General features: G+C 33.4%; 1 protein-coding gene across 1 annotated transcript in view; it reads right to left on the bottom strand.

The window, feature by feature from the left end:
- Positions 1-9845: 9845 nt before the first annotated feature.
- Positions 9846-17133, bottom strand: part of LOC109537787 (zinc finger protein rotund) — a 145578-nt gene continuing 138290 nt past the window's right edge. Inside the window, exons 6-7 of the mRNA XM_048665729.1 lie at positions 13147-13436; positions 9846-10457 (exon numbers count right to left, since the gene is read on the bottom strand). Coding sequence (XP_048521686.1) covers positions 9982-10457; positions 13147-13436 — 766 coding nt within the window. The 3' untranslated portion in view covers positions 9846-9981. The remainder of the gene's footprint in view (positions 10458-13146; positions 13437-17133) is intronic.

Below are 17133 nucleotides of genomic sequence, written 5' to 3'. Positions count from 1 at the left end.
CAAAAATTTTTGAGGCGAAATACCCAACAAGAAGTTTGTAAAAAAATGTGCCTTATGTTGCTGACCGAAGAGTGTCTTTGGGGCTCAAGGACTACCGCCAAGTTTAGGAGGTAATTGACCTCAACAATTTTGGGTTGCTCCTTAGGCAAGAGCATTTTAACCATGTTGGTTAAAAAATAAACCCTTGACGATAACTATTAATTTCTTGTCTTCCTGGAGAGTGTGAGTATAAAACAAAATTTTCTCCTTCGAGAGAAGTTTGGTGATGGCTCTATGGTCATCAATTGATTTGGGGTGGATTTGGATCCCTAGGTGGACTTTTTAAGGGATTGAAAATTAGCAGTTGTGTTGGAGAAGCAGTGTACGGGTTTCCGTCCACTCTGAGACATTCCTGATGACTACCGGAATGACGAAGTAGGGCCAGAAGCTTGGGCCAAAGTGGCACTGGATGAGGCCTGACGCGGGGCGGCGGCTTTTTCCAACAAGTAATGGTGCAGCGCGGCGTTTGAGGTTTTGGGAAGATTGAGGAGGATTGAACGATTGATTGGGGCTGTGGGTTTAAGGGCAGGGGAGTCCTCTACTTCCATTTCTTCCGCTAAGGGCTGAGTTGGGGCTTGCAGGAGGCGTTGTTCAGGGGTTTTGATGGAGAACGTGATGAAGAGTTTGAGCTGGCGGGTTAGATCTTCTATTTGGCTTTGGACAAGTTCTCGTTGAACTTGACTAAATTTGAACTGCGTTAGAACAAAGCCCTTGACTAAGACAATCGAAATTTAGGTCAGCCTTTGTCCATGAAAATCGTCCCTTTAGAAACGGCGGGCGGTCCCATCTTCAATAGCTTTGCATGTTCGCATGTCGCTACCGTAGGTATACATCAAACTTTCTCTGCTCGGCTTCTGTGCACGTGCGGGTGGTCGTGTAGAATATATTGGTTTCATTGTTTACTTACGTCTTACACAAGAAACTTTAATTTCGAGAATATTTCTGTTAGCTTCAGTTAACAGAAAGGGTAACACAAACCAGTAATTTTTAGTCACAGGTTCCATGTGTGCCTGTTCCAAACTCGTACCTGATTCAAGTATCTGTGATTTTTTRTCACCTGTTATTTTGGCCCATRATAAATATTGGTTTGTACAATTTTATTTTCTTTACGSCAACTTCTGCTATTAAAAAGTTTTATTAACAGMAATTACAAGCGTGTAGGTATACCCAGGATGAACAATACTTAATGACTAATTACAATTTCCATGGGCTTCCTATTTATATGATTAGTCTACTGCTGAGTATGCATTCTATACTCAGCACCGTACATGGATATAAAAAAATATAAGTCACCATAAATGGTCATACAATTCCTCCCTCCTTAAGTTTGTTTCTTGGTTTCGTAAAATAATAGTATAAAATCAATATGACAATAATCATTATTATAAATATTACAAAACTTAATAAAATAAATACCCAACAAGCAGTTTGTAAAAAGAATACAAAACTTGTTATGGATATGCTTGTACTCACTAAGTCAAACTAACCTTAACTCATGAGTTAATTTTCGAACATTACTTAGATCCAAATTAATTTAATTTATTTTTAAACGTTTTATTTTTTCTTTTAAATCATCTTTAATATTGAGTTTGGGAAGTTTCAACCGCAGGTTAATTTTGTTTASATGTTGAGGTTGAAAAGTYAATTCTTTGACTTTGGTCACACATTGTTTTRGAATTAGCAATGATGGTGATTTGATTRTTCCGATCGAGTTTTSGGTTGGRCATTGAAAGGAAGTTGAMTCGSKTTTTGTTGGAATTATTAAGATGGAGTTGTCTTTAAATTGGGCAATTGTTGATTTTTTTAATTCAATTGGCGACATTAGACAATGGTCAGTCAAATTGAGGGTTTTTTGCAAYACMARGTTYATTTGAGATTAAAGAAGATTGTTCRCATAAGMAAATGTCWTCAATTTATTTGCATTTGTTCTTTACATTGAATGACTCGCTTGTAGATTTCAGCGAATAAGGGTTTTCGAGAATTGTGATATGATTGTSAATTGGAATTGGMTAGAGTTGGTAAAGAGTATAGCATTTTCTTGATATTAATWATATATATAAGAGCACATTATTATCAACCATGGTCAAGTTGTGGAGACTTCTTTGGCAGATAATTTGCAGGGATAACTAGAGTTCTTAAATGTGGATACCCAGAACATCGTCCAAGTTGGAGATAATATTGCAAATGAGTTTGCTGGGGAGATAAATACCCTTACGGCAAATACTATTGATGCTACTCTGGGAATCTTGTACAGGCACAAGATCAGAATTTATCTCAACAGAATGCACCTTCTTCAGATACTTACAGTAAGCATTCTATTGGCATCGATGTTCGCCTGACAACTTTTCTACCTACCATTTTGAGAGCGATTCTTTAGAATCCAATGCAGAAGTTAACCTACCGGAAACTGAATGATGCAGAAGCTGTCGCTGAAGATGTTAATAACCAGGACAATGATTCCGATACTAATTTGACTAGAAAACACTTACAAAGTCCTGATAAATGGGAAAGATCGGTCGCTAAAAAGAGAAGAAATAACAGATTAGAATATGTTAATATCCAAAAAAAGCAGTTGTTGCTCGTAAAGTTGGATTGCCTTTCAATGAGAATTGCAGGCTACAATGCAGAGATCTTTTTTCTGAAGAAGCGCGGGATGAAATTCATAAAAGTTTTGGAGCATTGGAGACATTAATTGCCAGAAAAGCTATTTTTGCAATGTATGCAACAAATCAATCCCAAATATAGACTGCATACACCCAATAGTAAAAGTTCGAAAAACTATGCTTTGAATTAAACGGTAAAAAAATATGGTATACAAGACATTTTACCTGAGAGCATTGCCAACATTGAGACAACAGCTACAGCAGGTAATAGTGATTCCGATTAGAAGTGTGTAGTTTAGGTTAGATAGTTTGCAGAGTGAATGAGACTAGTCTATTTACCGCGTATAATTATAAGTTAGAAGCTTTCTATAATAAAAAAATATAAAAAGCAATAAATCTGTAATTTACTTCTTAAAAGACGAGCACCTCAACATAGTTTTTCGTTTAATTTTGAAAGAATGTTTGCCTTTTTTGCGTTTAGTTTCAAGTTAAGATGTTCATAAAATTCTTTGAAAGTTTGAAAGTGAAAGTGAAAGGGTTGTAGTCATGAGACGAATGAATGCTGTTGTAATTCAGAATAGCGATATCGACTAATTCTGGAATGGTTCTGGAACCATGATTATTCCTAAGGGCAATAAGACTTTATTTTAGAGTCGAATAAAATCGAAAAAATTGGAGAGTTTGAATTTGGATTGTAAGGTGTAGTCAAATGTAATTCGATCTGATAAGTTTTGCAAAGATCTTGTATCAGATTACTTTTGAATGATTGTGCGTTATATGTTGTAATTTTACTAGGCATTCCATGATTCCATGATGTGAAAACTAAATTAGACTTCGGCAAATTTTTATCGAGATTTTATTGATAGAGTATGCTGTGACAAAACAAATATTGAGACATGTCCAGACTAGGTAAATAACGCCTGTATAAATTTAAATTTAGTTCGTCCACTACTCCACTGCATAGATGGAACAAATGCTGTGCCAAAGACAAAGAACAGCTTAAAATTTCGAAGCAACAGGCCATATAATATACAGGGTGGTTTTTTTGGTATCATCAAATTTTGACACTTATTTATTGAGTTCCATAGCCACCTAAAAAACACTAAAAAACCACCCTGTATGTAGATATCCTGGCAAAAAGTATAAATAAAACGTAAAATAAATAAAGTTATAGGCTCAAGCTAGGCTTTAAAGTTAGACAAAAAATATAGGTAAGAAAAGGTAAACGCTAACCACTTATATATATTCTGGCGCTCGTGTTTCAGATTCACGTTTGACAGTTTTTGTTAAATCATTTTTTAATAATTGCCATCGTAACGTTGAACGTGAGAAAAGAGATATTTGTTTTCAATTATTCCAAAACATTCACAACGATTGGATGCTGAAAAAATGCTTAGCTGCAGAGACTCCTTCAAAATTCATTGAATGATTATCACAATTTACAATTAATGCTTTATGATTTTTTTCATTGTTCTTTGATGAACGCCAGACGTGTGACCTGCCATCACGGCAGCATTGTGATCTGCAGTTTGTTAATGAAATTTCCTCGAAATTTCAGTGTTTTCGATCGAGGCTGCATCTTTAGCACGTAATTCAATAAAACTCGCTTACAGCTTCATTTAGACTATTAGTGTATCGTTTCTTCCTTTTCATTTACGAATTAATATTTATTATTTTACACTGGCACCAATTTTAAAATATATTTTCCAGAAATCAATTATAATAAAAATAAAAATTATTAATAATTTTTCATTTTGCGGGCCATGTGACGCCCCTTTGTGAGTAGGCATTGCCCAACCTGGCCTATTATTTATTAAACATTGAAAATAATGTTAATGGGTGAGTGTTTCTCACAGAGTAGCCTTTTCAATGTCTTTTTCTATGTCTCAATCTATTTATTATTGGTTCAACATTAATGATATCAGATTACCCATTGGGAAGAATTCAATTTCAGTAGGGGTGAAGTCTAGCTCTTCAAGTTCAGTTTGGACTTCGCTTAATAACATTTCCATATGAAGGCCCTTAATTATTGCAATCAGTTTTTGTCCTCGAAAAGGGTGTGAGTATGGAACTCAATTTTTTCACGGGTGAAGAGCTTTGTGATGGCACGTAAAGGCGGATCCAGGGGGGGTCATGACCCCCCCTCCTTGTGCTGGGTTTATAATGACTAACGATAATTTTTGTAATTTCATAGACAACAAAAGATTTTGTTGATTTGTACTACTTGACCCCCTCCTGACTCGAAAGCTGGATCCGCTCCTGATGGCACGGTGGTTATCGGTCATTTTGGGGTGAATTTGGATCCCTAGAATGACTTTCTTTGGGATAGAAAATTGGTAATTGTTTTTCACTAATAGAGAACGGGCTTTTGTCCATTCGGAGACATTCTTCTGGATGAGGCCTGACTTTGGGGGGCGGCTGCTCTCTGCTCCATGTACTGGTGTAGAGCAGTGTTAGAAGTTTTGGTAAGATTTAGGGGGCTGTGCGTTTGAGGGCAGGAAAGTCCGCGACTTTAAGTTTTTCGCTAATTGCTGAGTTGGGGCTTATAGGGAGGGTTGTTCGGGAGTTTTGGTGGAGCACGAGGTGAAGAGTTTGAGCTGGCAGGTTAGCTCTTTTATCTAGCTTGTTAGGGTCTGGATACGCTCATCCTGCTTTGAAACGCGAAGCCGAAGGGCTTTGTTGTCTGCGGATTGGGATTTGGATCGGAATTCGTGCTTGGATTTGGGAGGGGCGAGTATTTTTGGCTTACCAGACTCTTTCATGATCGCACTTCCACTCACACTTACACCGGGTGGAACTCTGAGCTTGAGGCTCACTCATTTTTAATTAAGTACCGGGTTAATTTCACGATCTCTGCACTGAGGCTTTGAGCCTTGAGATGGCGGAAGTGCCTGTGTCTCGAAGGAGACGCTGGCTTGTTCTTTAGAAAAGAGCGCAAGTTTATGTTTGAAAACACCAGGGTTTTTCGTTGCGGACGCCGCGGTTGTTAAAAGCCGCGATACCCGTTTCGAAAAGTTAGGAGTGCTCCAATGAGATTTGTCTATAACCTTGCGGTTGGGTTGTTCGATGTTCATCGGTTAAGAGCTGACGATCGAATGCGACCAGCGGTTTTGGCTGTCTGTTTTTGGGTTTATATAGGGAGACTCCTCTGCACCCATTTAGTCTCGTTGACCTGGGGGGAGGGTAAATTCAGATGTTTCCCAGGGTTGTTTTTACGGCGGTATTTCATTTCGCACCATGACACTTTATCACACAGTTATCAATGATAGAGAAAGTTGACCAAATGCCGAGCGAAATGAGTTTTTGAGTGTAAACCATTGCTGTACCACGCTTTGCCAACAAAACAAAACAATAACCATGTACTTAAGAAACCACATGCTCGCTATACAATTCAGTATGCTCGGGTGCTAAGCCGGAAGTTCAAATTCTTCATTTTTTACACCGAAAAAGGGCGCCCGAGAATTGCCGCAAAGTGCGCTCCTACAACCTGAACACTACCTACCTATATCTAAATCTGTAGGGACTTGGCTGGGCTTCGACCTTGTTTAGCTAATTCCTAAAATGTAAATTTTGTAGTCGTTGCATTCTCAAATATAGATTGCTTGTGTTAATTTTGAGCTAATTTGTTATCACGGAGATCCGATTGGAAACTAGATATGTGGTTTTTAACATAGTCATGATGATTTGTTCTAGGGATAATCGAAGATCTTTAATCCAGTAGCCTTTCCACTGGCTTCGTACGTCTTTAGACTCCATAGAGGGACATTTGTATCTAGATTCTTTAAATTTCTAAGTTTAACCAAGTTTAGTAAGAAGTGTCGTATGCGAACATGTGAAGTTAACGTGCATTGGCTTCACATATTATTGCATTTATGTAACGCAATAAAAGGCTGAAACTCTTTCCGTTTATTTATTTCTTACATTCAGTAAACATACTATAACATTAAATTTCAAATACACCAATAACTCGAAATATTATTTCTATACGTGTGCTCAGAAAATCTAATGTAAGGACGAACTATATAAGTGTAGAAAAAAATGAGTATGAAAAAAAATTCGTTGTGTCCAAAAATGTTCAGAAAAATAATGTTCATAGGTGATACAGTACGACGACACTTAGTTATATTTTCCTGTTACCTTAATAATAGATGTTTATTATAGACATAGAATAACAATATATTTTATGTTCAGTTAGATTTAAATGGGTCCTTCTTCAAATATCTTAACTACGTTCCTTAAAAATTTGAAACTTTATGTACAAATTGACTATTTACCATATTTCAGTACGAAAAAATATCACAGATACAAATATGGTGTGAAATGAACAGAAAAGTCACTCGGAACTTAGGAAACAAAAATAAAACAATAGCTAATAGGTATAAATGAAAAAGTAATTTTTATTTAATGATAAGTAACAAAACCCAATAATTTTTTTCATAAATAATGACGCATTTTTAAAGTTACATCACAAGCTTATCATACAAGGAAAGTATATGGTACAAAAACGCCGTTCAAATATAAACTTAACTCGTTAATGCTTGGCTCTCATACTTATAGGCTAACCCAAATTTTCCGCTCTTGCAGCAATATTAACGTAACAGTAACACTTCAGCAAATGAAAACTTTTAACATTTCCCGTATACAGCTGTTAAACGTATACTATAACAATAATTTTAACGACTGGTTGTCTTTTAAGGATAGACATATTCCCTTTTTTCATGCCGCTTTTTCAATTTAATCGAAATATCTCATAATGTATTTATATGAAGTTATAATATGGTCAAGTATATTCATCTCAGAGTTTGCTATTAGTAGTTTCAATTATGTAAGCGGTTTTACTTGTAATTATTCGCTGACTAATAGTTCAAGAGGAAGATGTAGACCCAAATATTGAATGCAAAAATTTTAGTGATTTTTTAAATATTTATGAGATATTTAAATTTGAAGTAAATCGCAGACATTAACATCGTATCATGAGCAAACAGGCTTTTTAATTATCACATACCCATGTCATTAAATCTGGGCAAAAGAGTGAAGGGATAACGTTAAAATAATGTGCGCAATGCTCGATATAACGCTACAATAATGCACAACAATACAGAGATGAGATACATACATATATTTCGTGAATTACTTCAAATGGACTAATACTATTAATATTTGCACCAAAAACTAAAAAAAAAAAAACATGAAACTCAAAGTTTACTATTCTGTTACCCGAAACGATAAGGAAAACCAACTTCCAACCAAGAATAACTGAGCTGAGTGATTTTGGAAAAAAACGTTTATTATGAGTACATTATACCTTCGCGTAATAAATTATTTAATAGTTGAGCTATTCGAGAATTTTAAAGGCAAACATTTGTAATACCTTCTAATTATATCGTTAAATGAACTATAAACCCTGGTAAACTAAAATATACATTCTTTCCTCCCAATGTCTGCCTTTAAAATTATAATAATTGCAAATTAACTAATAATAAAAGTATGTACAACCTTAACTGAATCTGTAATCTGTATTCACATGTCTTTATATACCTCTTATGCACAGTTTCATCGACACTAACCTTCTTATAATGGAATTAACAATTTTACATATTGCCTTTCTTTTCAAGTTTTTGAGAGGGCGCAAAACATAATCATTAGCTTAAAAAATATAAAATTACAATGTTCGTTGTCACATTTTATAATACTATTTTCACCATCCATCAGCCATCTAATTGGCTTACTTTAAACTAACCCCTTAAAAGGGAATGAGCATTGTCTTTTCCCAGTCATACATTTCAATTCAATCTTGAAATTGTGAAATTTATGGCATAAGCAAACATTTCTTAGTTATTACCTATACCAGACACAGGAAACCAGAAAATACATTTGTTGAAAAATAGTCGATCAAATAACAACTATTTATATTAAAAAAGTAAGTGAGTTTTAGAATTTTGAAACCAGCGTACCAGTGTAACCAGCAATGTACACAGCGTGACGGGATGTTTTACGAACACCGGGCAAAGGTATTGCAAATTGATGACAAATTAAGATGAATAATGAATCAACGGAATGTTAAGCATTAAGGGTTTAGTTTTCAAGGCTTCAAGGGCTAAGTTTTGATTTCTTATTTATTTTCTTAGATTGTTTTTTACCGTTGTTTTGTTATGTAGTTTGTTTGATTTAGAATTTTTTCAAATTCTAAAAATGTAGTGTCTTTCTGAGAAATATAGAAATTAAGGTGGGAGCATCTTTTTAAATGTGGGTTTTTAATTTTTTTGAATGTGCTTTTCAACCGAGTTACCAAGAGTCGTATAAAATGTATTACGATGAACACAAATAGAGAATATATAAAATAACAAATCCGGATAAAACAGATATAGCAAGAAAAAACATGCTTTTGTATGTTTTTTCGCATTGAAGCCTTAAAGACATTAACAGAATTATGAAAAAAGTATTAAAACCGATTTGAATTCGATGATTTGAATGAACATTCCAATTACTAATTCCTCATCAATTCACACATATAAGATAGGGACCCCGCATATTCTCTGATATTTCCAAATAAATGTTATTCAAATAATAACATTGCCAAATAAAAGTATAACGTAGTTTTAAATATATATTTGCTATAACAAATGGTTTGCTGATTAATTAATATTGTGAGTGTATCTTTTAGTTTTTAAAAACAATACATGTAATAAAATTCAAACATTATTATTAGTGATTATTAAAGATTAAAGATGATAATTTTTATTTAATACTAAAAACCGCTTCCTTTAATAAGAAAACTTGTTTTCTCCCCATATAGATAAAATCACCTCACTGGCGCACGTTTATATAAAGTAAAAAACATTAACTCTACCAATGTCAAGTCTCCAATTAATCTAATATTTGCGAGAATTTAATTTTAATTATAGTTGGCAGTCGCTCGTCAGAATCAACCTTTGAATAAAAGTAAATGGCATAATTAACTAGTTCATGCAGCGTGAGAAAATTGATGTTACAACACAACAACGGAAGGAAACTCTTCGATTTAAAAAAAATCATCGAAAAATATTTTCGATTTAAATGGAATTGAAATATACAGATGTATTTGGAATGGTCGCAGCAGATAAACGAACCTTAAATTGCATCAATACTAAACTTAAATATTTGTACCCTACACAAATAGTGTGCGTAAGTAAACATAGCAACAAGAAAAGTAAAAAATAAACGCATCGCAGAAAAATTCCTGTTATTTTCTCATTAGATTACAAAACTAATCTAGATAATGTGAGATCAACAGCATATGCAACTTCACCCCTCAAAAACTCGGACATTTACCCTAACTAAACTAAATAGTCTCTAATATTTATTTATCCTTCAAGCCTCCTAATATGGAATGTTCCATTAAGCTTGAATTTGGTTGATAGTTCCTGATTTGATGTAGAGAAATGAGCTGATTGGGAAACCCGTTACTAGGTTGGCTTTTAGGAATGTCCAGGCTATTCTGCTTGCCGAATGGAAGAGGATCGTATAGGTATGGTCTATTGGGTGCTAGTTGATGATTTAAGTGGTTTAAGTGGCCTGACATTGAGTTGATGGGAGTAAATGCGGAATTTGTATTACTCTTGGATATGGAGGTGTCGTATGAGTTGCCCAAGTTGGCACCAGGCCCGGGCGGCGCTGATGCATTTTGTCCACTTAACTGCTGCCTGATGATCACTAGGTCTTCATTTTGCTCTAGAAGTCCACGCGGTATATCCGTAGGATAGTCGTGCATGTTTTCTGCGCTATCAGGGGATACCTTCGGCCAGTACGGATGATCCAATCCTCGATGATTTAACCCTGGAAAAAAAAACGGATTTATTTGATTTGATTTATTTTTATTTTTATGAGAGTACCTACATACCAATTTTTTTAATTTTTTGTTCTCCAAAATATTATTTAGAATCCAAATAAAGGTGCAGGTTGAACTTTGGTTTTGAAATGAAAAATGTCAACTTTACATTGGATTTTTGTTGTTTTTCGTTTTAAATTGTGCTCTTGCGCATCAAATGTGTATTCGCGTTGAGCATGCATAATGTTTATTATTATTGAGGCGACTATAAACTCGAGTAAAATTGTATGGTAAATCTCCGGTGCGTCTTTTACTACTAGGGATGTTTAACGTAACCGCTAAAGTAACAGTGCTCCAGACGTGTAACCTGTAACTGCCGTTATACTTTGCTAATTTAAACGGTTTTTTTGGAACCGTCTCATAAACAGATGCGGCACCGTTCTATGCAGTTGCAGCAGTTTCAGTAACCATTTGTCAACAGAAAATATGTTTAGTTGCGCGTTGCGCTGATGTTTGTGTTTCTAACTTTTCGTCTATAAGAATTACAGTTCAGTTCTCCAGTAACCATAATCGGTCAGATCAGCGAAATATTGTGTAGTTGCGTTGATGATATAATTCAGCATTTTTAGTCTATAAATGTTACTGTTAAAGTAGATTATTTAATGTTATTGTTGACTTAATAACACGTGTAAATAATTCAAATGCTATTAAAAAACCGGTAGTGCCCCATCAATCAAAGGAAATTCAGTTAAAAGATAGACAAGAAGAAGTTTATTCAATTTCTATTCAATGACAAACTTGTTTCATTAACAAGAAACACAGGTATATTAGTGCTATCATAAACGAGCAAAGAATTACTAGAAAGCATACACAAAAAAAGTATTCTTAAATGTTAATAAATTTTTAAAAGAAAATTCGCTTTTTTAACATTTTCGCATGCAGAGTGTATATTTTATTTAAACGATTCGATTTTATTATCTATTTTTTTTCTTTAAGTAGTTACTTATGACCCATGTTTTGTTTCTGTTTTTTTAATAAAAAATTAAAAAGGAACATGTTACTTTTGGAACTGCATTTTGGAACCGGTTTCGCACACCTCTATTTATTACAAGCAACTTGATATTATTGAGAATGTGGAAGGAAGCGCTTTTGAAGTAGGAGAAAGTTGTCCATGAAAATGAAAGTGTGAAAAAGGTGAAGGCGATCACAGCTGAAAAGCTGATTCCTAAAGTTTCACTGAAGGTAGTAAAAGCAACGATTAAAAATCGTTTTACTTTGTGTTTTAATAATGTGTCATTTTTTTGTTATATTTGTTGTTTATTGATATTAAATGCATTTCGATCATAGTCTTATTCTAACAGCATATTTTGGATCAATGCTATTGATATAGTTTTCAGAGACACAATCAGGGCGCGACTGGTTGGTTTATTGAATAACAAATTAATTGTTTTTATTAAAATTTTGATCACGGCACAGACAATGTTCTTTCCTTTTGAGAATTTCTTGTGCCAAATTTCGTTTGAGACGAAAAACGTATGAGTCTAATAGATAATCAATTTAATAAATAGGAATATTTGTAATAGATCCGGAAGGTGCCTAGTTTGTAGGTTGTACAAAGAGAGAATTGTACAAAGTTCAATAAGTAYCTACCTATTAACAAAAAAACAAGATTATTGTAAACTTTACTCTGTATCTTCAAAAAAGTTTCGAATGTATATGAACGAATGAACATAACGCAAGAAATGGGTGTCTTGAGSGCCTTTAGGAAGCCTAGAAGTTATCGGTATGTCTATGAAACACTATATATTTATCTTCAATTTTTGAGATGGGAAGCTCGGGATTTGCAAACCATTTTTAAAACTGTTGGTCTTAATGTAAATAAAATGTATTCGACCCAATACTACACTACATAAATAAATGTTCAACTAGATCTCTTTGATTTTTTTTCTGCTTAAGCTTTAAATCGTTTTGAGCAATAGTGATTTAACTATACCATTTTCGTATGCTTTTAAAACTACTTTTTAAATGGGAAAGTTTACTTATTGTCTAAACTTATTCACTCACAGCTTAGTGTGGCATCAAATATTGCCGTCACTCAAAGCTACAGAACCTACGATTACTCAAATTTCTTTCAAATGCATGGTGAATGTTGCAGAAGAATATCAAGAACATGCGGATTTTTTTAGTTCTGACGCATAAAAAAACAAAACCTAGTAAAAATAGACAAAATATGTAATTTTCTGTTAATAAAGTAGTTTAAACTGTTAATGGGTCATTAAAAACTCAGTATTTAAGTCAAGTTAAACAGCATGTAAATTATTAAATTAAATTATACAGAGATGTTCCTGATTCATGAAAATCATCTTACACTGCCAGTTTTTTGCAGATTTTGATGCTTTTTGTGTAGTCGAAATTATATGAATTAAAAAGTTTCTTGCAAATTTAGAATCAGCCGACCGCATAATGTCCACACTAATATTTTAAAAGATGAAATATTTGTTTTCTCAAAAAGTATCTTTGTTTATATTTTTGGACCATATAAATTTATTAATATTTAACAAAACTTCGTAAATAGTTAAGACTATAGCATTCAAAATTACGTTTTTATGGCATAATTAAAATGTAAACAAATGTTATATATACATATATCAAAATATTTAACAATTATTAGCTTTAATAAGCATTCTTGCTTCTTACCTAATCCTGGCCCAATTGGAGGTCGCTTGTCGGTTCTCTCCGCATGTTTTTGCATGTGCTTCTGCAGGTACGTTTCCTGTGTGTAGCTTTTTCCGCAATACTGACAAATGTGCGTTTTCAGATGTTTGCTCTCCTTATGCTTTGGTATATGTTCCAATAACGATGGTTCGTCGCTAAAGCACTTGTAGCAGGAGTTGCACTTGTAGGGTTTGTCTGTTTGGTGGCACCTGGAGTGTGATTGCAAGTTGCTGAGTTGCGAAAAAGCTTTTTGACAACCCGGATGTCGACATCTGATAAGAAAAAAACAATTGTAATTATAACAGAAAAAACACTTAACATGAAATGATCGAGAAAATAACAGTTATTTATTAAAATTCTACATCCGCTTTCCTTGACTTTCTATGTTGAATCAGGCAAAACTGACTTACTCGTACTATGATGCGTCAGTATTGCATGGATGCAGAATAACACGTTTTTGCTGGGGAATTCAGGAATGATGTATTGCATGAGAACAGTTATATAAACACAATGAATACACAAACCAGAAAGAAGTACACAGAGACAATGAAAATTATTCTAACAATCAAGGGTCTTTGGCAATGATCTTGTCGATTCATATGCAACATATGTAAATATCGGCGGCAATTATTAACTAGCCAATAAAACGACCACAGCCGTAGCAAAAGAATAGAATACATTCGTTTCAATCCGATTAACAATTTAACAAACAATTAGAACTGAAATGAATCAGATTTTCCCTGTCCGTGTAACCTGCGAGAATAATAATGAATATTTATTTGGAGCAATTTACATTTTTTTTGCTCTCAAGGTCGATTTGCCTGATAAATATAAACAATCAACCGGTTAGGCAAGAGGAAAAAGGTATTTGATACAAAATACATTTGTACGCAAAAGTAAACAACATATAAAGACAATTAATAAAAAAGTTTGCACTTGCGAAAAGTCGATATATATAATCCTCTTTATATAGAAAATGCTTGTTTCAGTTAAAGTGAGCTAGATCAGTTTTAATTAAAGGATCTGATATAATGAAACACAGTAAAGTAAAGAAGGTGCTAATGATTATCTTTTCTAATATTTAAATTTCACTGCTGATAAATTAGTTTTAATGTGTTCTGGACCAGTAGGTGAAGGCACCGTTCGAAGAGTTTACGTTCTGGTAAAGTTTTTTCATCCGACGCACGTTTTGTTTTGTGGATCTTTGCACTCGTACAGACAGTGCACTTAAATACATCAGACCTGTGAGTTTTTAATTAGATCTATCGCAATTAACATTAGCGTAAACGGTTAAGAGATTTTTAATTTTATTTTTATTTGATTAAAGAGGCTCATGCTTTATTCTTGAAATACCTCATTTAAGACGCGATTCAATGCACGCGTCTTGATGGAAACCTAATTTGGCTTTCTTAAAAAAAAATCGATGTACATAAACGTAAAATGATCGCGGAATTATTTTTTTTTGCATAATGTTAGACGGTGTGGTGTGCCCTCGACTCCGCAAATGGAATCATAATACAACGAGCGTTTCTTGAAATAACAAAAACCCAAAGAACAAAATAAACACCGCTCCGCTCTAGCTACATAAACACATTTTGATTATCTAAAACAAAATAAACGTCTTTTAATTGCGGCCGAGATCTCCGATTTTAATGGTTTTTGATTTGCTTAATGTTTTATTAATGTCTTGGCTAGCTCACCCGAGGTTATGACGGTTTATCATTACATCGACGGTCTGTGTTTGTTTTTTTATTAACATATGAGATGATAATAATGATAAAGTTTGCCGATTTTTTCTAGTTAAATGAATTGGGCAAATTTCACGTATTGCTATAAAATTTAAGGAGTACATTTTTCCAAACTAACTTGGTACTTCAAAGTTGTATAAAAAAGAAGGAAATTATCAAGAAATCAAAACCTTTGAGCTTTCCAATAAAACCTTGCGTTCCATTGAACAAACGAGTTACACATAACGAAAACCTTTTTTGGAAATAATAGTATTTTCGGTGTTGGCTATAGGAAGCCGTAACGTAACAAATGTTTCGCCTGAAAATTATAGAACTTAGGCCTTATTCTTTAAGGTTTAAATGAACTGTAAGAGAAAATTATTGGTATCTTGTTTGCAAAGTTCTTACAAATTGATATTTTTATATGCTGTTTAAAAACATTTATTTCACGCATCTCATACAAAAAATACTGACTTCAGTTTTGGTCACCAATAATTGAACTAAACTAGTTATTCTTCTCGAAAAGATCAAGCAGCTCTCTTTCTTATCTACACAAATCACACTAGACTAATTATTTAATCTGTCAAATTGTAAACATTAGTAGCAAAGCCAGAACAAGTAAATTAAATGAAAACGTTATCATAACAGTTGATAATCCGTCAGAACAGCGCGCGATGAAACAAATCATGTAAATTAACCTTTAATCGGGTTTTTATTGCGGCAATCCTTTCCAGCAACAATTTCAATAGCACGATTGTTTTTTACGAGCTCGCGAATTAAAAGGTGAAAAAATAGCGTATTATAAACGGGTCGGATTGTGGTGACTAACACCACTGCTAGACTATTATATTCTAATATACTGACCAGTTTCTTTGAGGCGGTCCAATTGAAGAAAATATTGGGTCGAACTAGTTGAGCGCAAAAAAATGTTTAACATGATCACGAACAATAGCAAAAAGACATGTTACACATTTACTTAAATAACATTCGACATAATTAAATAACTAGATGATATTAAACTCAAGAGACAGCTGGAAGAAACAAGTACGTTATTAAGAAAAAAATTAAGTAAATCGTGTAACTGGATTAAATTCATGTAGGTAGATATTGTAATATAAACTAATGCAAACATCGTATTTGAAAGTTTGAATACATTTCATCGATCAACTCAGGTAGTTACAAGTTTGAAACCGTAAAATTTATTGATAAACTTACTTGATTTTTTAAAAACATAGAAACAAAAGCTTGCTTCAAATGCACAAGAGTAGTTACTAAATAATAAAAAAACGGTAAACGACACTCATTGCGCTTTATTTGATGCTTTGTAGAAACATCACAAGAAGACGCTGCACATATTGTGTAATGTTGATAACGCGTAACTGATTTGTGACGTATAATAATTTCTGTTTTATGTATTTTTTTAGGCGTTGTGTCATTAAGCCTTTCATTTCGCCCAGTATTGAGCATAGGCCACCTAGGATTATAAATCATCGCCCTCGATTATCCGAATGAGCGTGTTGGTTACTCTGTTTAAGCTCTTGGTCATCCACTTTTTGAAAAGCTTGCAATCATTTATATCATAGTATTTATATGTAGTTCTATGTAGAAAATGACTTTTTATTTTTGCTTCAGTTTTGTTAAATTTGAATTCTATTTTTTCAGTTAATTCATGCCTCTATTATGGACATTCTAAAAAACAGTATAAAAAGTAGAAAATAAATTTCGATGAACAGGTTACAATCTACACTGTATATAATAATTACTTTTCCAATGGCCATTACCAGAGTCCTTACATACAGTTACTGTATTACAGTAATATAATTTAATCCTTGTGACGAATCATATGCATTATTAATAATTGAATTTGTGTTCTATCAGTAAAATGCTGAAAGCCCAATCAAAATATTTAATTATCTACAGCTTACTCTAAAGATTTCCTTGTTGTATTTTCCTTAGAATATGTAAATTACAATACATGAAAATATGTTCAATTTCTCTGGATGAAGATTTTCTGGGTCTTAAGTGACAATGATAAAGTACGCGTTAACAATTTTGTATTACAAAATAATTAAACTTATTAAAAGCGCAAATAGTCCGAGATTCTTTTTATTGTTTTATATTGATTATTATTATCTTTTAATTTAATTATTATTGTTATTATTAAATTAATTCCATCCAATTTAACGGCTTATATAAAAGAAAGACTTGTAAGAGTCTTGCAAGAGCCTCATTTCCGCAATTA

The sequence above is a fragment of the Dendroctonus ponderosae genome, unplaced genomic scaffold (genome assembly GCF_020466585.1).
Source record: "Dendroctonus ponderosae isolate FM_Combo_2020 unplaced genomic scaffold, Dpon_F_20191213v2 Dpon_F_20191213_4, whole genome shotgun sequence".
In the NCBI taxonomy this organism is placed as follows: domain Eukaryota; kingdom Metazoa; phylum Arthropoda; class Insecta; order Coleoptera; family Curculionidae; genus Dendroctonus; species Dendroctonus ponderosae.
The sequence above is the reverse complement of the archived record's forward strand: the minus strand, read 5'-3'. Positions and strand labels throughout refer to the sequence as shown.